This window comes from Bufo bufo, chromosome 1 (assembly GCF_905171765.1).
Source record: "Bufo bufo chromosome 1, aBufBuf1.1, whole genome shotgun sequence".
Taxonomy (NCBI): domain Eukaryota; kingdom Metazoa; phylum Chordata; class Amphibia; order Anura; family Bufonidae; genus Bufo; species Bufo bufo.
In genome coordinates, this window is record NC_053389.1 from 68094328 (window position 1) to 68119720 (window position 25393).

Sequence of the window (25393 nt, forward strand, 5' to 3'; positions counted from 1 at the left end):
ATGCCTGGGGGTACCCTCCTTACCAATTAATTACCTAGGCAAACCATTGCAGATACCAGTCGGATTCTATGCCGAACAAAAGGAAAAAATAATAATAATAATACACAACGGGCAGGCCAGCCATCACTTCAGGAGCGGTGCCCTGGACGTTAGCTCCTACATATACACTACACACCACATCATCTCGTCCCGCGGAGGGCGTCATGGTCACTGTACACTGCATTTTGTCAAGGATTTAGAGTCTGCTCCACCAAGATTCTTGCTGCTCCCATGTGCAGGATCCATCAGATTATACTGGGGATTTAAGTGTCCAATAATATGAGACAATAATGGGGAACTGCAGGAAAAGCTGGGTAGCTGCGGGTGTGTATGAGTTCTGTGTATATACAATGAGCATGTCGATATACAGCTGAGGCAACGGTAGTGAGCAAAGGGGAGGGGGCAGCCAATGATGTAACACTGACGATGGGGTGAAGGGGAAAAGCAATGATCAGGCTAGGGTGACTAGTTTCTCCTCTGGGGTCTCCTCCAGGAGTTGCATAATCAGTTCATGGAGTGGTCGACAGACCTTGGCGTAACCGGCAGCTGTGAGGTGGAGGAAATCAAACATGTCATGTCGAGAGATAGCGCCGTCCGAGTGGACAAATCCGAAATCTGCATCCAGGAGCTGAACCCCAGGGAGACGTGGAAGCCAGGAGCGCAGCAGCTGGTTCACCTGCGCATTCTTCTCACGCAGTGGATTCGGCTTCTCTCCACGGGGTAGTAATCCCTGCACGAGAGCGTTAACACATGAAAAACCTGCAGAATTTATTTCTAAATCTGTGATTTATTTATTTTTAATCACATTATTTCAATGACTGGCTCTGCTGTGAAACTACACATCCAGGATGCCCTGATAGCTGCATGATGGGAGTGATAGTTTCACCACAGATCGGATCACTGATTCACATGAATACATACATTGATTAGTCACAACATTAAAACCACTTGCTTAACCCCTTAGTTAATGTTTGCAATTTCACCTCCCCCAACCTTCCAAGAGCCATGACTTTTTCCATTTTCCATTCACGTAGCCATATATAAGGGTTTAACCACAGCCTGTATAGGAAAACAGTCTTTGTGAAGTAAAAATGAACAAAAAAAATAAAATAAAAAAGTTATTTTGCCATGTTTTTATTTTGTTTATGGCGTTCACTGTGCACTAAGAATGATAGGACGACCTTAGTCTGCCAGTCGGTACGATTACGGTTTAGATAGGGGTGTATATAAATATTTTACTACTTTAAATAAAAGCTTTAAAACATTTTCTTTTTCTTCTTTGCATCACCAGATTGACAGTAAGGGCTCATTTATGAGAGACAAGCTGCCGTTTTTATTGTCGTCATTTTGGAGTATAAACGACTTTTTAATCATTTTAAATTAAATTTAACAGGGGGACAACATGACCAATTTTTTTTTACTTTACTTGTTATGGCATTCACAGCGCACAATAAATATATTTTAGAGTTTTGACATTTTTGAATGCGGTGATACCTGATATGTATATTTTTGTTTTGTTTTTTATATCTTAAATTGGGAAACAAGGGTGATTTAAGTTTTGTGTTTAAAAAAAACAAACAAAAAAAAACAAACCAAAAAAAAACATTTTTCCACTTTTTTTTTACTGTACATGGGTACTTTATTGCTTGTACCACTGACTACAGTACTATACTATTGTATTTTATGGGATTTTCACTAGGGATCGACCGATTATCGGTTTGGCCGATATTATCGGCCGATATTGAACGTTATCGGTATCGGCATCTATTTTGCCGATATTCCGATAACGTATTGGGAACACAGAACGCGCAGTGTCTCCTCCCCCTGTGCTGCTGCTGCCGCCAATAGCAGGAGAGGAGACAAGAGGAGGGGATGTGGCCGCTGCGCCACCAATGAAGATGAGTCTTTCATTAATTCATATACAGGAGGCGGGAGCTGGCTGCAGAATCACATAGCCGGCTCCCGACCTCTATGAACGGCAGCTGTGGTCTGCGGTAGTTAACCCCTTAGGTGCCGCGGATCGCAGCTATCGTTCATAGGGGTCGGGAGCCGGCTATGTGATTCTGCAGCCAGCTCCCGCCTCCTGTATATGAATGAGAGACTTATGTTCATTGGTGGCGCAGTGCGCCCCCCCAAGCCCCCTAGTATTAATCATTGGTGGTGCAGTGCGCCCCCCCACCCCCATCCCAATAGTAAAAACATTGGTGGCGCAGTGCGCCCCCCCCCCCCCACCCCCCAGTATTAATCATTGGTGGCAGTGGCCACAGGATCCCCTCTCCCCTGCTCCTCCGATCGGAGCCCCAGCAGTGTAAGCCTGGGGCTCCGATCGGTTACCATGGCAGCCAGGACGCTACTGAAGCCCTGGCTGCCATGGTAATCTCCATGCTGCTGTGTGCACAAAGCACAGAGCAGCAGGGACAGTGTGAGGTCTTATTCACCCTGATAGAGATCTATCAGGGTGAATAGGACAAGGGTTCTAGTCCCTAAGGGGGCTAAAAGTTAGTAAAAAAAGCCCACAAAAATATTAAGCATAAATGAAAAAGATTTAAAAAAAAAAAAAAATAATACACGTTAACAATAAACATTAATTTTCAGCAGATTTGTGTAGGAAAAAAAATTTTTTCCTCAAAAATAAAAATACCCAGAATATCGGTATAAATTATCGGCTATCGGCCTGAAAGTTGACAAATTATCGGTATCGGCCCTAAAAAATCAATATCGGTCGATCCCTAATTTTCACATGCTGCCTGTCTGCGTCAGTCTCGGCTTTGCAGGCAGGTCAGTAGGAGCCTTCCCAAGGGATAGCGACATATTGAATATTGCTGTGGGCTCTCCGATTGAAGGACAGAGGAAGTTACCTCCCTTTGTATAACCCCACGGATGCCACGGTCTCTATTAGTGGCATCTGAGGGGCTTAATATCCAGGATCGGAGCTATCTCCATTCTGGGCCAGCTGGAATCAGCCATAAGCTCATCCTGCGAGTCTGCTTCATACATGTAGATGTACAAAATTATGAGTTAAAGGGTTGAAATTCTGCAGACACCCTCATGAGGCCAGGGCTTCAGAATACCACTGAAGATGGCACCCAAACACGAGTTCTGGTAGGGTGCATTATTCCGCTGACAGGGCGCTCCCATTGCCCACAGGATCACACCTCCTCCACCAAACTTGTCTTCTCCCCTAGTGGATCCTGGTGCCATCTCTTCCTTAGGTAAGTGATGCCCACACATCGGACTGTCCACGTGATGTAAAAGAAAATGTGATTCATCAAAACAGTCCACCTTCTTCCATGGTCCAGTTCTGATGCTCACGTGTCCTGTTGGTGCTTTCAGCAGTGAACTGGGGTCAGCGGGGGTACTCTAACCAATCTTCACATTCCTATACACAGCTCGCTGTAATGCCCAGTGTGTCCTCTCACTTTTCTCAGTGTCAGTAATTTATGCTACAATAGCTATCCTGTGGGATCGGAAAGGTTAGTCTTTGCTCCCTACAAGCATCAATGAGTCCTGAGGTGTCCAAAGCCCTGTTGATAGTTCATCGGTTGACTTTCCTTGGACCACTTTTGGTAGGTACTACTAACCGCTACATACCAGCAACACAGCCCAAGACTTGCCACCGTGGAGAGGATATAACCCCGTCTTTTAGCCTTCACACTGTGCCCATTGTTATAGTCGCTCAGATCCTTAAAGGACTTGTCTCACTTCAGCCAATGGCATTTATCATGAAGAGAAAGTTAATACAAGGCACTTACTAATATACTGTTATTATCCATATTGCCTCCTTTGCTGGCTGGATACATTTTTCCATCACATTATACACTGATTGTTTCCATGGTTACAGACCATCCTGCAATCCAGCAGCGGTCGTCGTGCTTGCACACTATAGGAGAAAGCGCCGGCCTCTCTGGTGGCCGAGACCTTGGAGCGCACATAGGCTGATGCTTTTTTGTATAGTGTGCAAGCACGACCACTGCTGCTGGATTGCAGGGTAATGAGCAGTGTATAATGTAATAGAAAAATAAATCCAGCCAGCAAAGGAAGCAATATGGATAATAAAAAATACATTAGTAAGTGCCTTGTATTAACTTTCTCTACATTATAAATGCCACTTGCTAAAGTGACACAACCCCTTTAAATTTCCCAATTTTTCCCTCTTCCAACATATCAACGTCAAGAACTGCCTGATCCCTTGCTGCCTGTCATGTCCCAACCCTAACTGTAAAAAACATCATAAATATAACAACCACCAAGTATTACACACATAACTTCTATGTACAGGCCAATGTACAAGCCTGGCAACCAGTTAAAGGGGTTATCCAATAACAAACTGCCCAACATCCCCCCGACACTGGATGTTTTCATTGGCACACAGGGAGAAGCAGCAGCAGCGGTGCGGGGACCAGGAGCGCCGCATGGGAGCGGGTAAATGTATTACCTGTGAGGGGGTCCGGCACATGAGGGGAGGGGGGGGGGGGGGCGTTTATGGTATTGGATAGCCCCTTTAATAAGACTGGCACCGCTGTATTATCAAGAGGGAGGCAGAACATGTCGGTGATCCCTACGTACCACTACAATTATTTTCGCCTGGGGTTGCAGTGTGTTGATGAGTTTTATGATAGCTTCTATTCCACCGGCAACTTCTTCAGCTGTGTTTTCATAATTGTTGGTACCAACCCATAAGACTATGACCTGTTGTGTAAGAAATACAAAAAAAAATAATCAATTATTGCATCATTTAGGTCACACGTGGTGCATTTGTCGTAGATACGCAGAGCAGGTCTTTCCACAAAAATCTGCAACAATGCAAGTGATCAGAAACCCCACAGATATACTGTGGAAGAAATCCTCTGCATATGAATAGCGTCCAGACCTTATCAGCACTGGATTTAATACATGAGGAACCTGATTAAGGCCATTGCTCAGATGCCCCCAGTGTCCCCACAGTCACTTTTTAGTTCACGATCACACGGCAGCTCCACTGTCCGTCTCTGAGCACAGTACACATTAGCTGACAAGGAGCGAACGAAACTTTCTTCTACCAGTGTGTTACGTGTAATTAAGTTGGGTTTTTGTGTAAGGTAGCCTAAGGCTCCATTCACAGGTCCGCAATTCTGTTCTGCATTTTGCGGAACGGAATTGCAGACCCATTCATTTCTATGGGGCCGCACTATGTGCTGCCCGGATCCGGAATTGCGGATCCACACTTCAGTTCCCGAAAAAAATAGAACATGTCCTATTCTTGTCCGCAATTGCGGACAAGATTAGGCATTTTCTATTATAGTGCCGGCGATGTGCGGTCCGCAAATTGCGGAACGCACATTGCCGGTGTCCGTGTTTTGCGGATCCGCAAAACACATACGGACGTGTGAATGGACCCTTAGTGTATTTCCAGAAAAGTGTTTAAAAAAAAAAACGAGATTTTTGTATAACTTACCAGTAAAATCTCTTTCTCGCTCTTTCCTTGGGGGACACAGAAGACCTTGGGTATAGCTCATCTCCCTAGGAGGCGTGACACTAAGTGAAGACTGTTAAGCCCCTCCTCCACAGCTATACCCTCAGCCTGGAGAGAGAGACTGCCAGTTGCGTGTCCAAGTAGTGAGAAAAGGCAAAGTCCAAAAATTGGAACCAACAAGCCAACTACCCAAAGGGTAAACAAACTCGGAAACAGTCAGAGAAGAACAAAGAATGGGTGGGTGCTGTGTCCCCCAAGGAAAGAGCGAGAAAGAGATTTTACTGGTAAGTTATACAAAAATCTCGTTTTCTCGCCCAGTTTCCTTGGGGGACACAGAAGACCTTGGGACGTTCAAAAGCAGTCCAAAGGGGGAGGGACCACAGCACCAAGGCGAAGCACCCGAAGGCATCAAAAAACCCGCCGCCTGCAGACCAGGCGGCCCGAAACAGCATACGCCGAAGCCCGAGTATGCACCCTGTAGAACTCGGTAAGGTGTGCAAGGAAGACCAGTGACCGCCTTGCACAAATGCATGGCCGAAGCCTAATGCCTCCGGCCCAGGAAAAAACCGACAACTCTGGCCAAATGAATGGTGACACCAAAAGCAGAACCCTGCCCTTGGTGCGGCAACCACAACAAGAGCCACTCTGAGAAAGCGGAGGAAAGCCACCCTGGAGGCCGTCAACCCTTTGCACGGACCTCCTGGAAACACAAGAGACCGAATGTCGACAAGAGTCGGAGATCTCCAACGTTCCCTGGGGTGGGAAGGGGAGGACGACTGCCTCAATGAAATGAAAGACAAACACCATCTTCAGAAGGAAGGAAGAGACGGAATGGAGAACAGCCCTGTCCTGGGGGAAGACAGAAGGCTCGGAACAAGAAGGGCCGCCACTCAGGCACCCATCAGAGACACGATGGCTACAGAAACCCAACTGTTAGTAGAGGGAACTTCTGTAACGGCTCCAAGGAAAAATTGGAGCGCCAAGAGCCTAGTATGTAGTTCCCAGGACGGTACCGGAGGACAGTACAAAGGAACCCAAGAGCCGCTCCATGGAAGAAGTTCCTGACAGGCCCAGAGGGCCTGGGAACGCTGAAAGAGGAAGGACAGGAATGACACTTGATACTTCAAGCAACAGAGTCCCAGCCCCAGGTCCAGGCCGGACTGGAGAAAGACAGAACCATGGAGAAAGGCAGAGTGGGGGAACGCCCAGCTTCCCACAGAACCCCAGGTAAAACCCTAAGTCCTACCACAGATCCTGGACGAAAAACTCGGCTAGAAGCGAACACTAGCGAGCCCACTAGAGTTGCCTGGGCAAGCGGGTGAAAACCCAATGATCAGGCGCAGACCCGTAACACGGGTAGAACAGTCGGTAGAACTGGTCCCGTCGGCCCCCGAGCAAGGTTGTCCCGTATCCCCCCAGAGTGGGGAAGCAGAAGGACAAACGGACAGGAACCGAAGGGTCCGCCCAGCAACCGCCAGGACAAGACAGGCTAAAGCCGAAGCCAATGTAGCCACCACAGGAAGACGGACTACAGTTCCGGTGTGGGAGATTTAAAAGACAATCCTGACCAAATGGTAGTCCTCCCAAGTTACCGAGAAGGTGAATCCAAAGCAGAAACATTGCCTAAAATGGAAAAAACGCAATCTGCACCCAGCGGGAGGACAGAAAACGGTAGACCCGGTAACTAGGCACACAGCTAGTACCGCCAGTGTGGACAAGGGAGACTCAAAAGGAACACCAGAACCATCCACATGAACAACCATGCTTTCCCCAGAGGGAAGGGCAGTGAAGGAACAGCCTCTGAAGCGTGGCCGGAACAGACGCCACATCGGAATGATCTGTACCGAGTGGGAGCCAAACAGAGCCGGCGAGAAAAGGCAGGCGAGACAGAGGCCAGTATAACACCCTCCAACCGAAAGGGGGAGTGGGCAACAGAGAGGCCATAGGACAGCTCAAAAGCAGAACACCGCTACACAGAGACGCCCGGTTCACCGCCTCGCAGAAGGCGAATACCCTGAAGAACCCAAGGTGGAGGTCCCCCAGACCTGTATAAGCGAGCACCCAAGAGAAGTTGGGTGACCTTCCCAAGAATAGCGGCCCGAACCTGGTAGCAGATCAGACTGAAGCACCGAGGGCGCCAATCCGGAAAGAATCATACCACACTGCACCCGAAGAGGAGGAAATGGTATTAGGCGAGGGGACCGTAGTCCCGCCAGAGCCAACATAAAATGCGAAGGGCGCTGCAGACAGCGCTCTCGACCATGCGACCACTAGCACAGGGAAACAATGCCGCGGAAGGACAAATGGGCCAACGAAATGAATGAGTACCACCCAGCTCTGTGCAGTAGCGAACAGTAGAGCCCGTCTACTTAAATATAAGGTATTCATTTGTTGTTTATTGGACAACACCTTAGGCTTACACAGATGGACAGAATGATCTCCTTAGAGAATAGTGCAAGGCTTGCGGCAATCATCGTATCCCAAGAGAAAAAGTATGTCGCAGGAGGAAAGGAGGCATACGTACGAGTAGCCCCGTAAGCAGTGAGAAGGCCAACCCACCTACGGGACGAGAAGGAAACAACGCACAAGAACGTCCGCTCACTGCAAAAATATATCACTCAGCGAAGAGGGCCAGCCACAGAGTGCCACAGTATCTACGGGAGTGCAAACTGAAAGGAGTTATGCACAAGACTAGTATGGTATGCGATGGAACGCAAACTGACCGCCCCGAAAAAGGGGGGAAATGTACCTGGCAAACTGCAGTGGGCAAGAATGCAAAGGCCTGCCCCAAAAAGGGGGTGATGCCCAAGGCCGTACCTACGTCAGAGAAGTAGGGCATACCATACTTCGCCCAGAAAGGCGCCATGCACATGGCCACACAGTATCCAGCAGGAACGCAGGAGGTCCACCTAGTGAAAAAGGGGGGCATGCACAGGGCTATCTTAGCATTAAGTGAGTGTGCAACAATTCACCCAACCCGAAATTTCGTGAGAGTGTAACTACTCCGCCAATGAAGGGGAACATGTGCAAGTCCAGTACAGCACATACAAGGACAGCCTTGAATCTTGTGAGCGTGCAAAATTCCACCCATGGAATGAGGGGTGGTCACGCACAAGGCCAGCACCGTATCCAATGGAAGCGCAAGCGTTCCACCCATGTTAGAGGCCATGCTCAAGGCCAGCAACGTATCTGGTGAGAGTGTAGTATGCCGCCCAGAAAAGGAAGGGGGGGGGGGGGGGGGTCATGCACATGTCCAGCATCGCATCCAGGGAGAATGCGAGCAGTCGGTGAGAAAGTGTGTATGCCACCGAAGGAGGCATGCCCATGGCCGGCAGCGAATCCAGTGAGAGTGCGTACACCGCCCACAGAAGAGGGGTCATGCATATGGCCGGCCGCGGATCCAGAGAGAGTGCAAGCACCCCGCTATGTATAGGGGTCATGCACATGGCCAACAATGTACCGGCGAGAGAACAACCACCGACCGAGGGAGTGTATGTATGCCGCCACCCGGGAAGGAGGCATACCCAAGGCCGGCAGTGAATCCAATGAGAGTACATCATACCGCCTATGTAAGGTGGTCATGCACATGGCTGACAGTGAATCCAGTGAGAGTGCCGAATGCCGTCCACAGAAGGGAGTCATGCCTATGGCAGGCAGCGAATCCAGTGAGAGTGCCGTGTTCCACCTATGGAAGGGGGGCACGCACATGGCCAGCAGCGAACCCAGTGAGAGTGCCGTGTTCCACCTATGGAAGGGGGTCGTGCACATGGCCAGCATTGTATCCGGAGAAACTGCAGTAGGCCGCCAATGAAAGGGGGATCATGCACAAGGCCAACCCGCAGTTAGGGAGAGTGCAGTATCCCGCCCAGGAGGGGGGTCCTGCACATGGCAGGCACCATAACTGGAGAGGGTGACGAATGTTGCCTACAGAAAAGGCATGCACTTGACCAGCGCCGTAGCGCGGAAAGGGCAAGAAAACCACCTAGAAGGGGAAAAAAGACCCTGGCAGCGCCGCAGCCGGGGAGCGCGACACCATGCCGCCTATGGAAGGGGGGCATGTATACAGGCAGCACTCTGAGATGAGGCTGCAGCGTCCTGCGCAGCCCACAAGTCATATATATAATAAAAACTTTCTTTTTTTTTTTTTTTTTTTTTTTAACACACAGCCTCACTGAGGCAGAAAAAAATAAAATAAAAGGGGGGGCCACCTACAGGGCACAGATCCACCCATACAGGCCCATCGGAAGCCGGCCTGTACCCAAAGGGTTAACAGGGATCCGGCCTGGGGGGCGGCACTGCGATCCTCTGGGGGCGGGGGAACCTCCAGGCGGGAAGAATTCGCGCCTGGAGAAGTTCCAGCCCCCTCCAACAGAGGCCTGAATTTGCGGCCTAGTAGCGTGAAGCTGGGGCCTAAATTTTTAGCGGCGCCCGGCTGACCGGGGCCGCACAGTATTTAAAGTACCGGCCGGCCTACAGAGCGGCACATACCGGCCGCGGGTGCCCACCCCGCGGGCCGTAAGAGCCGGGGCCTAAATTTTTAGCGGCGCCCGGATGACCGGGGCCGCACAGTACTTAAAGTACCAGCCGGGCCTACGGAGCGGCACATACCGGCCGCGGGTGCCCACCCCGCGAGCCGGGGACCCGGATAGAGCGGGATCGCGGCCTTGAAGTGGAACACAAGTTTTGTTCCGACGGTCGGCCGGGGCTGTTGAAGCGCTCATTTTGCAGGCCGCGGTGCCCACCCAGCTGTCCGGAAGTGAGGACCCTGCACCCGGCAGCCATTTCACCCCTGGAGCGGGCACCTGCCTAGAACAGCGCTCCATATGGCCGGCAGCTACAACCTCCTTTCCCCTGGAACGGTGTCCGTGAGAGTAGGGAGGGTCAGTGGCAGCAAGGCGCGGGCCCTCTGGCCCTGAAGTAGTGGCCGGTAAGAGGGAGGGGGACCCTGAGACCGGGTCTGTGAGGGTGGACGCCTGCATAACCCCTCCATCAGGGGCAGCTAGTTGCGGACTTCCGCAGCTCCCTAGGCATTCTTCTTGTAGGGAGAAGGGTGCCAATGTCCTGGAGGCCAGGAGAGAGGGAGCAGAATGTCGCCCTGCGACAGCCCAGGAGCCAGCCTAGGTCTAGCATGGGCAGAAGGGTCCATAGGCCCAGTATAGGGTCAGGCACGCAGGAGACGGGGGGGGGGACGGGGGACGTAGGGCTGGAGAAGCCTCTCTCTCACCATAGTCGTCTTCACCCTCGGTCCGTTCCAGCAGGGTCGCCCCTTCAGCTACTGGCACCGTAGTGGCAGGACGCTGGGAGAGGGACTTGGCGTGCGGGCGACCCTTGCGCTGGCGGGATGTAGGGGAGCGAGGCTGCCCTGATCCACCTTGCCTTCTGTGGGGGAGGCAGCAGTGCGGGTGACCGGCACTGGCGCAGCTCAACCCCGGGAGAACAGAGAGGTCTAGTGCGTCTCTGTTATCCCTGATGATCTGGAACAAAAATAAAATAAAAAAGTAAAAAACTAAAATTGAAACAAGGAGAAAGCAGCCCTGCAGAGCAGGGAGTGTCTTGCCTCCTTGGACACTAAGCAAAAACTGGCAGTCTCTCTCTCCAGGCTGAGGGTATAGCTGTGGAGGAGGGGCTTAACAGTCTTCACTTAGTGTCACGCCTCCTAGGGAGATGAGCTATACCCAAGGTCTTCTGTGTCCCCCAAGGAAACTGGGCGAGAAATCTGGATTTGTCTTTTTCTAAAAGGAATAGTTGCAAAGAAATCAGGACATCAGAAGGTACCTTGGATTCATGTATTCTTTTGGGACCCTTGCTGTGTCGTTCCCATTACACAGTGTAATTGCTGTTGTACCCCAACACACATCACAGTATAAAGAACACCTGCTACTTTTACTTAAGTTCATATAAAAACCGTATCCACCATCTTCACATTGCTTACAACATGTTTAGGGCATTCAAAATGTACTCCCATCTGGGACAATTATAGTATATTGATAAGATATGCCATAAATGTCCAAAAAGGGAAAGGCTCCACCTCTGAGACTGGCATCTATCTCAAGAATGGGTCCTGCTGTCCATTCACTGCCATGGAACCTCTGAAGATAGCCAAGCGAGCTCAGGCCTATTTACGGAAGTCTCACAGCAGTGATTGGAGAAAGCTACGCAAGCCCACAGGGCTCGCTCGTGAGATAGCTGCGGGTTTCAGAGGTGGACATTAATGGCATATTTTATCTATGGGCAAAAAATGTCCCAGATGGGAATACCCCTCTAAATCATTAATATACAAGTAGGTTGTAGGGTTTGGGTATAGAACCGCATCCACTTACTATGCCAGCAATTCTTTATAATGGCACCACATCCAGGTAGCTCCACTCTCTGTTCACCAAGTGATATGTTCAGATTCCTACAATCCAAATCTAGTTCTGTCGGAACACAATAGCCAGGAACCATCGACAACCCTGTGCTGTATCCCCTAACTAGCAGGGGTTAGCGGTGTGCACTTAGTGCCACATTCCTTATGCAAGGCTACGTGTGAGAAGAAGACACAGCTCCTGCATCACCAATGTAGTCCCCTGAAGAACCGTGTGCAGATATATACCCGGGAACGTTTTAGGCAGGGAAGCTGATGGTCCTTGGTTATTGTGTTTCAAAAGAACGAGGACTGGATCTGTGAATCTGAAGACATCACCAGGAGAATGAGGATACCTGGAGGAGCACGCTTATGAAGAATTGCTGTGAAAGTAACTGGATGGGGTTCTACCCCCAAACCCTACACCCTTCTTATATATTACTGATGTATATCTGTAATACATGCACTAAAAGGGTGGATATGGTTTTGAATTAGGGTACGTTTTAGCCAGTGTGGCTGATACTATGATTCATATTCGTTATAACAGGAGGTCTGTGAAGGGATCGGCTTTGTCCCCAATTCAGACGTTTCATGCACTAGTCATGCAGTATGAGCAACAGGACATCTGTGCTACTATAACTGAAGATGGAGAAACAGGCTGGGGAATGACGTCGCCAGCCTCTGACAACATGTGAAGGTCATGTCACACGTGTATGAGCGGATCGCCTCAATCCAGACACATGAAAAACGTGAACAGAACAAGTGGGCAAGAGGCAATTCTATAGGTGGAACGGCTCAGTCTCCCGCCCGATACCACTGGGTCACAGGAGGAGATAGTTGGGCCACCATTCACTTCATTTATTTTCACCCAATAAATACTACTGTATTAGGACAGATGGCAACTAAAAATCTTGCCCTAAAGTGAATTCTGGCGAAGTCTCAGCCTTAAATCCGGACAGAATCTGCTGACATTCCGCATGAATGGGATAGGTTATAAATTGAGATGCTCTGGGATAAAATCCTTGCAAAATAATGAATTCTCTGCATTTTAAATCAGCATCGAGTCCATTACTCTCACAGATTAATTCCCCACAGTACAGCCTCATTCTCGCGTCCGTTCTCAATTCCGTGAAATGGTGGTCAGTGATGCCTCCGTGAAGAGGTCAGTGATGGATCCATGTGTCCTTTTTTTGCTGTCTGTGCGTCATTCGTGTTTCACGGACACCGTGCACCTGAAAAATTATTTTCAAAAGAATCGCTTCCTAATGATCTGTGAAACATGAATGGCACCCTTGGTTTTCATGGACCCATAGACTATTTAGGGGTGTGATGGAATAGAGCATGTTTCCGTGCAAAAAACACAGATGTGTGAATACACATTACAGTGAACGGGTACGTGTGCTGACTTATGAATGAGGCTTAGCAATGGAGCTAATCTGCAACTGGATTCTCTGGCGATTCCCAGGGCTTGCCAGCGGTAGATCAGTGCCGTGTGAACATGGCGTTCTGTTAGTCATTACAGCCTTGGTGCCACTATCGTCATTTTCACAAAAATAAAATGTCAGGACGGAAAGTTCTGTCCAGCCCCTGACTTTTTCGAACAAGTGGCCCATCTATGTAGGCCTATTTTTATACCATGTTCTTACCTTAGGTTTGATATTCTCTAGTTCTCCATTCTGAAGCCTCCAAAGAACATGGCGCGTTGTGTCTCCACCGACACCAAAATTCAATGCATGAAGTGGAGAGAAAAGTTCCCTCCAAATCTGTGAATAGAAAGAAAATAAAAAGTGATTGTATTATCAATGACGGATATGACATGTTTATTTCCAACTAGCAACCCTAGCGGATATAAAAGTGTGCAGAACAAGTATTTCTTTCCTCATCACACAGAGATTTCCCCTCATTCACTGTAAGAGCCCATCCACAAGGCAGCCAGCGCCGCTGTTCACGGTGAATGCTGCGGGCCCGCTGGGGGCGGACAGCTGCTGCAGCTTCAGGTGGCGGCAGTCTGCACAAAACGCCAATAAAGGGCATGTCCCTTCTTGGCACATTTGTGGCTTTAGACAGTCATTAAAATCTGTCTCGATCATGTTCTTTTTTTACAATGAGAGCCTATTATCTATTTATTAATATAGCGCTGACATATTGCTCAGCGCTTTGCAGACATTATCATCATTCGCTGCCTCACAATCCAAATTCTCTACCATTATGTCTTTGGCGTGTGTAAGGAAACATGCAAACACGGGGAGAACATACAAACTCCGTGCAGAGAACCTAGGACCCCAGTGCTGCAAGGCACCAGTGCTAACCACTGAGCCACCGTATAGCATGTTATCCCGCTGACTACTGACATTCCCAAAGACTTGTTATCGTCGGTTTTCCTCAGCATACAAGTATTGGACTAAGGCCATGTCAACATCTAGCAACCTTCTAAAAGTGGGGGGAAAAAAGAGAAAATATAGCACCCTGAATAATAAGGAAGTCCATCGAGTGGTTAAAGAAAGGAAGGACAAAAATACAAGTGGGCAATGAGCAGGGGTCAGATGTAGAGAATTCGGGGTGTTACAATTAGTCCTGGGGGGTAGAAGACCATGTACCGTAGTGCACACAACTAGTGTCAGGGACACAAGAAGACAGGGGAATCCACAAGAGATTATAACCAGAGATGTTCTGGTCAAAGGAAACGCAGGACATTCATTCCAGGAAAGGTATAGAAAGTTCATAGCGCCACCTTAAAGCTTGCCAGTGGCAGCGTATCCAGGGCGAGAAGCCGGATTTTTCCTGGAAGGGCAGGAAACTCTTGATATGTCTGCCTTCACAATAGTGGGGTCTCTGAGGGACTTGTAATAAAAGAGCTCGTCCTCAGCCAGGGTTCAGGAATACCTTCTGGAGTGGTAAGAGCGTGTCAGGTTCTGCCAAATCCCACCAAGTAGGAATGCAGAGGGACCACATCAGGTTGGAAAGTAAACCGAGGAGTCAAGTACAATCTAGGAGTAAAACACATCCTCTCCAGATCTGTACGTCTCACTTCCAAACAATGGAGGAGGCCACTCAGCTAATAAATCGGTGCTGAAGGCCGAGGTCGAGCACAGGGGGCAGAAGTTCTAGGCAGAGAAACTCGGTGCCTCGATGTGATAAGGTCTGGGCACAATGCCCTTCGTAATTCCGGAGTTTTCTGATTTCCTATTGCAAAACAGCATTTCACTGGCGAAACTCCCTTAACCCTTCACTTACCTACTCTATTCAGTCTTTTTAGAACTGTATAGGCAAGCTCAGTACAATACAGCAGTGATGCTCCTTTATTAAAAGGGGGAGTCTGCCTTCAAAGGGTTGTGCAGTGCTACTACAGTATATTGATGACCTATCCTCAAGATGGGATATCAGTATCAGATTGGTGGGGGTCCGACTCCTGGCACATCCCGCTGATCAGCTGTTTGACGAAGTTGCAATGCTCGTGTGATCACTGCTCCTCGTCTAAATTACCTGCTCGTCGTCTCCTTTGCAGCAGCGGTGCAGTGTAGTTACCACTGCTCATCCCATGCACTTGATTACCTGCGGGTCGTCTCCTTTGTAGAGGCGGCACGGTGTAATTACACTGCGCTGCTGCTGCAAGTAATTCAGTGATCGCATGAGCATCGCAACCTCTTCCAACAGCTGATCAGCAGGGGAAGCACTGCACAACTACTTTAAACCAAAAATTGTTAAATGGCAGGGAATAGATTAAATTAAAACAATTTATAATTACCAATTTAAACCTCCTCTGCTCTAGTGCCGCTGCCATGACGTCAGGTTCTTGGCTGCAGTGATGGCATGCCTGCATATTGTACATGGCTGCTGCAGACAATTGCTGGCCTCACAGCGTATGTGGGCTTGTCGCCACTGCAGCCATGTTCTCCTTTCCCTTCATGAAGCATTCTGTAGGACTGGCCTATATGCAATGTGGATCTGCACCTGTCTTACTGGCTGTGGACTGTGTGGTTCCTGACAGGATTGCTTTCTGATGCTGCAAAACTTACACCATTTAAATAAATACATTTAGAGGGGAAAATAAGCCTCTCACCTCAAACTGCTGCAGAAGCTGCACCAAGGAATCGCCAACAAACAAAACCTCCGGCTCCTTGTCCTTACAGTCTAAGACCAACCTGTTGTGCTGGAAAAAAGTGAGAAAAAGAAGCAGTTTATTAGTGATCTACACTTATCACTACTAGAGGTGTGTGCGGACGAGGTGCCGCACAGCTTCCTGAATTCATTTTACACAGATTTATCATGAGATCGCCTCTACATGAATAATTATATTCAGCCCTAAGATGGCTTCCATGCCGGGACCAGGCCGGTGGTCTGATCGCTGCATTAGTCATGCTGACATTGTGCACCTTTCTCATATTAGTGATACGGTGGAAGCACAAGTTTGATCGCCCCTGAATACCGGTAATCAGACGTCAGCACCTAAGGGGTGGTTGGGCACTGGCGTCTGTCCACCCACTCCACGGCAGAAGACAGGAAAGGGAGTACCAGGACACGGAGACACATTTTTTTGAAGAGAGGGAATAGATCATTTATGCTTCATGCTAAAGCAGTCAATTTTCCAGTGCATGTTTTAAAGTAGTTATCCCAAGACGAATGTAAAAAATGAAAATCAGACATCGTATAGTACATGACAATCTCTTTCTAACAAAGCTAGAACCGGCCCTGTACCTCACATGGGTCCAGAGATCTCCCCATTCATTGCTCTGCTAGATTTATATCAAGCTGAAAGCTCAAGGGGAGTGTCTTTTCTGCTGCAGCTCAGGGGGCGTGTCCATGCGCTCCCTATCGCAGCTCAGGGGGCGTGTCCATGCGCTCCCTATCGCAGCTCAGGGGGCGTGTCCATGCGCTCCCTATCGCAGCTCAGGGGGCGTGTCCATGCGCTCCCTATCGCAGCTCAGGGGGCGTGTCCATGCGCTCCCTATCGCAGCTCAGGGGGCGTGTCCATGCGCTCCCTATCGCAGCTCAGGGGGCGTGTCCATGCGCTCCCTATCGCAGCTCAGGGGGCGTGTCCATGCGCTCCCTATCGCAGCTCAGGGGGCGTGTCCATGCGCTCCCTATCGCAGCTCAGGGGGCGTGTCCATGCGCTCCCTATCGCAGCTCAGGGGGCGTGTCCATGCGCTCCCTATCGCAGCTCAGGGGGCGTGTCCATGCGCTCCCTATCGCAGCTCAGGGGGCGTGTCCATGCGCTCCCTATCGCAGCTCAGGGGGCGTGTCCATGCGCTCCCTATCGCAGCTCAGGGGGCGTGTCCATGCGCTCCCTATCGCAGCTCAGGGGGCGTGTCCATGCGCTCCCTATCGCAGCTCAGGGGGCGTGTCCATGCTCTCCCTATCGCAGCTCAGGGGGCGTGTCCATGCTCTCCCTATCGCAGCTCAGGGGGCGTGTCCATGCTCTCCCTATCGCAGCTCAGGGGGCGTGTCCATGCTCTCCCTATCGCAGCTCAGGGGGCGTGTCCATGCTCTCCCTATCGCAGCTCAGGGGGCGTGTCCATGCTCTCCCTATCACAGCTCAGGGGGCGTGTCCATGCTCTCCCTATCACAGCTCAGGGGGCGTGTCCATGCTCTCCCTATCACAGCTCAGGGGGCGTGTCCATGCTCTCCCTATCACAGCTCAGGGGGCGTGTCCATGCTCTCCCTATCACAGCTCAGGGGGCGTGTCCATGCTCTCCCTATCACAGCTCAGGGGGCGTGTCCATGCTCTCCCTATCACAGCTCAGGGGGCGTGTCCATGCTCTCCCTATCACAGCTCAGGGGGCGTGTCCATGCTCTCCCTATCACAGCTCAGGGGGCGTGTCCATGCTCTCCCTATCACAGCTCAGGGGGCGTGTCCATGCTCTCCCTATCACAGCTCAGGGGGCGTGTCCATGCTCTCCCTATCACAGCTCAGGGGGCGTGTCCATGCTCTCCCTATCACAGCTCAGGGGGCGTGTCCATGCTCTCCCTATCACAGCTCAGGGGGCGTGTCCATGCTCTCCCTATCACAGCTCAGGGGACAGGTGAAGGATAAAACTGAGCATGTGCGACCATCTCAGTGATCCGGACAAATAAATAAGAAAAAGAACAAACAGCAGGTGGCGCTACACAGATACACTTTTTTTTTTTATAACTCAGTAACTATACAAAATTTGTAATTACATGTCATTACAAAAGAGTTCAGATCCAGGTGCTGGTTTGACTTCCTTAAAGGGGATTTTCCAACCCTTTATAAGTGATGGCCTACTCTCTGGAGAGCCCATCATTATATGATCAGCGGGGGTCCAAAAACCCCCACCTCCAATAAGCTGTTCTGCAGTAGCTCCAGTTCCACACAGATCCATCCATTGTGAAAATGACAGATTAGCAGCACGGTGGCTCAGTGGTTAGCACTGGTGCCTTGCAGCGCTGGGGTCCTAGGACAACATCTGCATGGAGTTTGTATGTTCTCCTTGTGTTTGTGTGGGTTTCCCCTGGGTTCTCAGGTTCCTCCTACACCCCAACGACATAACGATAGGGAACTTAGATTGTGAGCCTCATTGGGGACAGTTGGATGCTAATAACTGTAAAGCGCTGCGGTATATAGTAGCGCTATATAAGTGCATAAAATAAATACATTTAAAATTTAGTTACTGCAGCGCTGCTCACATTTACAGTAACAAGCACCGTCCACTGCACAACGGACAGAACTGCGTGGTACCAGAGCCAAGGGAGGTGGAGGTGCGGGGTGTCAGAACTCTGCTGATCAGATAGCGATGGCCTGTCCTAAGGACGGTGCTTTCACTCTAGTGGTAGCATGAGACGGAGTCTACAACCCACACAAGTGGCTCAGGTAGTGCAGCTTATCCAGGATGGCACATCAATGCGAGCTGTGGCAAGATGGTTTGCTGTGTCTGTCAGCGTAGTGTCCAGAGCATGGAGGCGCTACCAGGAGACAGGCCAATACATCAGGAACCATGGAGGAGGCCGTAGAAGGGCAACAACCCAGCAGCAGGACCGCTACCTCCGCCTTTGTGCAAGGAGGAACAGGAGGAGCACTGCCAGAGCCCTGCAAAATGACCTCCAGCAGGCCACAAATGTGCATGTGTCTGCTCAAATGGTCAGAAACAGACTCCATTAGGGTGATATGAGGGCCCGACGTCCACAGGTGGGGGTTGTGCTTACAGCCCAACACCGTGCAGGACGTTTGGCATTTGCCAGAGAACACCAAGATTGGCAAATTCGCCACTGGCGCCCTGTGCTCTTCACAGATGAAAAGCAAGTTCACACTGAGCACATGTGACAGACGTGACAGAGTCTTGAGACGCCGTGGAGAACGTTCTGCTGCCTGCAACATCCTCCAGCATGACCAGTTTGGCATTGGGTCAGTAATGGTGTGGGGTGGCATTTCTTTGGAGGGCCGCACAGCCCTCCATGTGCTCGCCAGAGGTAGCCTGACTGCCATTAGGTACCGAGATGAGATCCTCAGACCCCTTGTGAGACCATATGCTGGTGCGGTTGGCCCTGGGTTCCTCTTAATGCAAGACAATGCTAGACCTCATGTGGCTGGAGTGTGTCAGCAGTTCCTGCAAGACGAAGGCATTGATGCTATGAACTGGCCCGCCCGTTCCCCAGACCTGAATCCAATTTAGCACATCTGGGACATCATGTCTCGCTCTATCCACCAACGTCACGTTGCACCACAGACTGTCCAGGAGTTGGCAGATGCTTTAGTCCAGGTCTGGGAGGAGATCCCTCAGGAGACTGTCCGCCACCTCATCAGGAGCATGCACAGGCGTTGTAGGGAGGTCATACAGGCACGTGGAGGCCACACACACTACTGAGCCTCATTTTGACTTGTTTTAAGGACATTACATCAAAGTTGGATCAGCCTGTAGTGTGTTTTTCCACTTTAATTTTGAGTGTGACTCCAAATCCAGACCTCCATGGGTTGAAAAATTTGATTTCCATTTTTTTATTTTTGTGTGATTTTGTTGTCAGCACATTCAACTATGTAAAGAACAAAGTATTTTAGAAGAATATTAAATTAATTCAGATCTAGGATGTGCTATTTTTGTGTTCCCTATTTTTTTGAGCAGTGTATTATTAATCTCCATTAAAAAAAAACAATCGTTTAGTTTTATAATTATTTGCAGTTTATGTGCAGTTTTTTGTTCTTTTTTAAATTGCTTCATATTTTTTTTCATAATAAAGCATTGGCATTCATTTTTTTTTTTTTTAATAACCTTCTCGATTTTTTTTTATTTCCACTATGGGAATTGAACATGCACTGGAGTGATACACTGACAGGCAGCCTCCTAGGCCCTGCACTAGGTTGGGATTGGGGGTTCCTCTGCATTTGACAGCTGAGCCCCCGCTCCATCCAGCAATCCTTTGAAAGGAGATTTTTTTTAGAAATGAACTGCTGCCCCGGGTGAATCTGGGTGAGGGATAGCCACATCTGGCTAGACTTTCCCTTGTAGCCCCTTAAAGGAGTTGCCTCCCCTCGTATTTGATTGAAGCAGGGCAGTTATAATGCAATCCCACCCCCTGCCTGTGCATGCACGCTCCCGTGTTATAAATACTACAGGTTGCGGGAGAATCTGACAGAGCACAGATGAGGTGGTACGTTCTGTTACAAACATGCAATTGCCAGATATTCTATTAAAGGGAGTCTGTCACCACATTTCAGCATATTAGACCGATCAAATAGGGTTATATGATCCACCCAGAACTTAAAAACGGTACCTTTGTTGTAGAAAACGGACTTTTCTTTTAGCCAAAAATGAACTTATAAAGGTTATGTTAATGAGCCCTCTCAAGTGCCCAGGGCGGTCTCTCAATCCTCGGAGCCCCAGGCAGCACCTCCTAAACGGCTCATAACCCCGCCCTCCGTGCGCCTCTGCCCGCCCGTTTACTCCCCTCCCCTGTCCTTTTCCACTGCGGCTGTGCGGTCCAAATCGTAGCGGGCGCATGCGCAATGCGGTGCCCGCTCCTGGCAGGGCATCGCGATACCTACTGCGCATGCGCCCGCTACGATTTGGACCGCACAGCCGCAGTGGAAAAGGACAGGGGAGGGGAGTAAACGGGCGGGCAGAGGCGCACGGAGGGCGGGGTTATGAGCCGTTTAGGAGGTGCTGCCTGGGGCTCCGAGGATTGAGAGACCGCCCTGGGCACTTGAGAGGGCTCATTAACATAATCTTATAAGTTCATTTTCGGCTAAAAGAAAAGTCCGTTTTCTACAACAAAGGTACCGTTTTTAAGTTCTGGGTGGATCATATAACCCTATTTGATCGGTCTAATATGCTGAAATGTGGTGACAGACTCCCTTTAACTTCATTATACTGGTGTACAATCTGTATAGTGATGTGCAAATCCACCACTGAGGTGGTCGCACGTGCTCAGTTTCATACTTCAACTGCCAAAAGACACGCCCCCTGAGCTACAACAAAAGGACACTCCCCTTGAGCTGTCAGCTTGATATAAATCTATTACAACAATGAATGTGGAGATCTCTGGATCCATGTGAGGTCCAGGGCTGGTTCTAGCTTTGTCATGTATTATACAGCGTTTGATTTACATTTTTTACATTAGTCATGGGATAAGGCTACTTTCACTCTTGCGGCAGAGTGAGCCGGCAAGCAGTTCCGTCGCCGGAACTGCCTGCCGGATCTGGCAAAACGTATGCCAACTGATGGCATTAGTAAGGCCTCTTTCACACTTGCGTTGTTGGGATCCGGCATGCACTTCCGTTGCCGGAGGTGCCTGCCGGATCCGGAAAAACGCAAGTGTACTGAAAGCATTTGAAGACGGAACCGTCTTCCAAATGCTTTCAGTGTTACTATGGCACACAGGACGCTATTAAAGTCCTGGTTGCCATAGTAGGAGCGGGGAGCGGGGGAGCGGTATACTTACAGTCCGTGCGGCTCCCGGGGCGCTCCAGAATGACGTCAGAGCGCCCCATGCGCATGGATGACGTGATCCATGCGATCACGTGATCCATGCGCTTGGGGTGCCCTGACATCACTCTGGAGCGCCCGGGGAGCCGCACGGACGGTAAGTATGCTGCTCCCCCGCTCCACTTTACCATGGCTGTCAGGACTTTAGCGTCCCGGCAGCCATGGTAACCACTCTGAAAAAGCTAAATGTCGGCTCCGGCAATGCGCCGAAACGACGTTTAGCTTAAGGCCGGATCCGGATCAATGCCTTCCAATGGGCATTAATTCCGGATCCGGCCTTGCGGCAAGTGTTCCGGATTTTTGGCCGGAGCAAAAAGCGCAGCATGCTGCGGTATTTTCTCCGGCCAACAAATGTTCCGTACCGGAACTGAAGACATCCTGATGCATCCTGAACGGATTACTCTCCATTCAGAATGCATTAGGATAATCCTGATCAGGATTCTTCCGGCATAGAGCCCCGACGACGGAACTCTATGCCGGAAGACAAGAACGCAGGTGTGAAAGAGCCCTAAGGCCTCTTTCACACTTGCGTTGTCCGGATCCGGCGTGTACTCCACTTGCCGGAATTACACTCCGGATCCGGAAAAACGCAAGTGTACTGAAAGCATTTGAAGACGGAACCGTCTTCCAAATGCTTTCAGTGTTACTATGGCACCCAGGACGCTATTAAAGTCCTGGTTGCCATAGTAGGAGCGGGGAGCGGGGGAGCGGTATACTTACAGTCCGTGCGGCTCCCGGGGCGCTCCAGAATGACGTCAGAGCGCCCCATGCGCATGGATGACGTGATCCATGCGATCACGTGATCCATGCGCTTGGGGCGCCCTGACGTCACTCTGGAGCGCCCGGGGAGCCGCACGGACGGTAAGTACACTGCTCCCCCGCTCCCCGCTACACTTACCATGGCTGTCAGGACTTTAGCGTCCCGGCAGCCATGGTAACCACTCTGAAAAAGCTAAATGTCGGCTCCGGCAATGCGCCGAAACGACGTTTAGCTTAAGGCCGGATCCGGATCAATGCCTTCCAATGGGCATTAATTCCGGATCCGGCCTTGCGGCAAGTGTTCCGGATTTTTGGCCGGAGCAAAAAGCGCAGCATGCTGCGGTATTTTCTCCGGCCAACAAACGTTCCGTACCGGAACTGAAGACATCCTGATGCATCCTGAACGGATTACTCTCCATTCAGAATGCATTAGGATAATCCTGATCAGGATTCTTCCGGCATAGAGCCCCGACGACGGAACTCTATGCCGGAAGACAATAACGCAGGTGTGAAAGAGCCCTTAGACTGATTATGATCCTGATCAGTCTTAAAAATGCCTGATCAGTGAGAAAAATGCATTGAAATGCTGGATCCGTCTTTCCAGTGTCATCCGGCAAAACGGATCCGGCATTTACTTTTTTTACCTTTTTTTTTTCGGGCTACACTTCCGGTATTTTGAATGCCGGATCCAGCACGTCTTCAGTTTTTTCCGCCGGAGATAAAACCGTAGCATGCTACGGTTTTCTCTTTTGCCTGATCAGTCAAAATGACTGAACTGAAGACATCCTGATGCATCCTGAACGGATTTCTCTCCATTCAGAATGCATGGGGATAAAACTGATCAGTTCTTTTCTGTGACGGAACTCTATGCCGGAAAAGAAAAACGCAAGTGTGAAAGTACCCTAACCCCTTTATTTAGTAAATTACCCCCGACCCCTTTAAGTACTCTTCTTCGTGATATGACATACTTTACTATGTGAGGGGTCATTCTCATACCTGACACAGCCAGCGGTCATCTCCCAGTACATCCTCAGCAACATGAGGGACGGCAGCAGAATTGGTGTCCCCCTGACTCATTATGTAGAAAATCAGACTGCAAAGAAAAAGAGTCAATTTCTCTTTATATCATGCGGATATATATAGACATCAATTCATCAACTTTCTTAAAAAACTAAATAAAAACGCGGCAAAGCCCCACGCACCATTTTACTCCGAGACATATTTGGATTAGCACTGTGATTGGAGCTAGGGAACGGACATGTCTGATCAATCAGATCCCATTAAAGCGGTTTTCCTAGAAAAGTGATCTCCGAGACTTTGAATGGAGCAGTGAGCATGCTCGACCGCCGTTCCATACAAGCACCTCCTCATTGTGGTGAATAGGAATGGGGGGCAACATTCTCCTCATTGGTGGGGGTCCCAGTGGTCAGGCCTTTATCACCTGTCCTGTGGATTGGTGATTATTGTCAATTCTAGAAAAACTCCTTTAACTCCAGATTTAAAGGGTTTTCCGGGAGTAGACTACTGATGACCTCAGGATAGGTTATCAGTCTCTGATCGGTGGGTGTCTGACACCTGGGACCGCCACCAATCAGCTGTTGTGAGGAGGCTGCAGCGGTTACTGGAGAACCACGGCCTCTTACAGCACCGCACGTTCTATAGTGGCTGTGCTTGGTATTGCAGCTCAGGCCGAGTCACTTTAAAGGGGTTATCCAGGAAAAGATATTTATAACTTATCCTCAGGATAGGTTCTCAGTATCAGACCGATCCGATCATGATATTGATGATCTATTCTGAGGATCTAGGAACCAGAAAACCCCTTTAAGAACAATATGGTTTTACCACAAGCACTGAGCTCTCCTGACAGGTCCGGTCAGTAAATACTTGTGTCACCCATGAACTAACAATTCTGGAGCATCTGTTCTCATCTATCAGATTTACTTTTGCAAATGTGCCAGAATTCTGCCACACATGCCATACACCAGTCATTAAAGGGGGTGTCCAACCCTCACAGCAAAGTTAAAGGGGTTTTCTCACTTCACCACTGCTTCCTTTGCTGGATTCATTTTTCCATCACATACACTGCTCGTTTCCATGGTTACGACTTACGACCAACCTACAGTCCCAGCAGCGGTGGCTGTACTTACACACTATATTGTGCAAGTACGGCCACCGCTGCTGGATTGCAGGGAGGTCGCAACCATGGAAACGAGCAGTGTATGTGATGGAAAAATGAATCCAGCCAGCAAAGGAAGTAATATGGACAATCACAATACCTTACTGACTTGTATTAACTTTATCTACACAATAAATGCTATTTGCTGAAGTGAGACAACTTCTTTAAGGCTACATGCACACGACCGTTGTGTGTTTTGCGGTCCACAAATTGCGAATCCGCAAAACACGGATGGCGTCCATGTGCATTCCACTAAACGGACAAGAATAGGACAGGTTAGATTTTTTGGGCGGACCACGGAACGGAGCAACGGATGCGGACAGTACACGGAGTTCTGTCCGCATCTTTTGCGGCCCCCTTGAAGTGAATGGGTCCGCATCCGAGCCACAACAACTGCGGCTTGGATTTGGAACCAAACAACGGTCGTATGCACGAGGCCTGGGCCTGTATTACACAGCTCAATGTGGCAGACGATTGTCGGGAGGGAAGCGTTTCTTCTTGGCAATTGTCTGCTCGCTTGCTGAGGGGGCCGCCGCTATTACATGCAGAGATCTCCTCCGCAGCACAGGGAGGAGCGATCGCTATGCCATCGTTCGACCCCATGCTGCACAGTGGTTTGCTGGCGCCTGCAAACGATCATTTTTTTAACATGTGAAAAGATTTAGATTGCCCGATAATCAAGTGTTTTC

General features: G+C 49.7%; 1 protein-coding gene and 1 long non-coding RNA gene across 3 annotated transcripts in view; one reads left to right on the forward strand and one right to left on the reverse strand.

Moving 5' to 3' along the window:
* Positions 1-227: 227 nt before the first annotated feature.
* Positions 228-25393, reverse strand: part of PAFAH1B2 (platelet activating factor acetylhydrolase 1b catalytic subunit 2) — a 30975-nt gene continuing 5809 nt past the window's right edge. For both annotated transcript variants that reach the window (XM_040425994.1, XM_040425987.1), the window contains exons 2-6: positions 23525-23621; positions 15895-15984; positions 13481-13597; positions 4606-4728; positions 228-769 (exon numbers count right to left, since the gene is read on the reverse strand). In XM_040425994.1, coding sequence (XP_040281928.1) covers positions 491-769; positions 4606-4728; positions 13481-13597; positions 15895-15984; positions 23525-23605 — 690 coding nt within the window. In that variant the 5' untranslated portion in view covers positions 23606-23621 and the 3' untranslated portion in view covers positions 228-490. The remainder of the gene's footprint in view (positions 770-4605; positions 4729-13480; positions 13598-15894; positions 15985-23524; positions 23622-25393) is intronic.
* Positions 1582-16549, forward strand: LOC120996221. Its single transcript, XR_005777742.1, has 3 exons — positions 1582-1594; positions 12099-12113; positions 16424-16549. It is a non-coding gene; the product is annotated as an uncharacterized LOC120996221 (long non-coding RNA).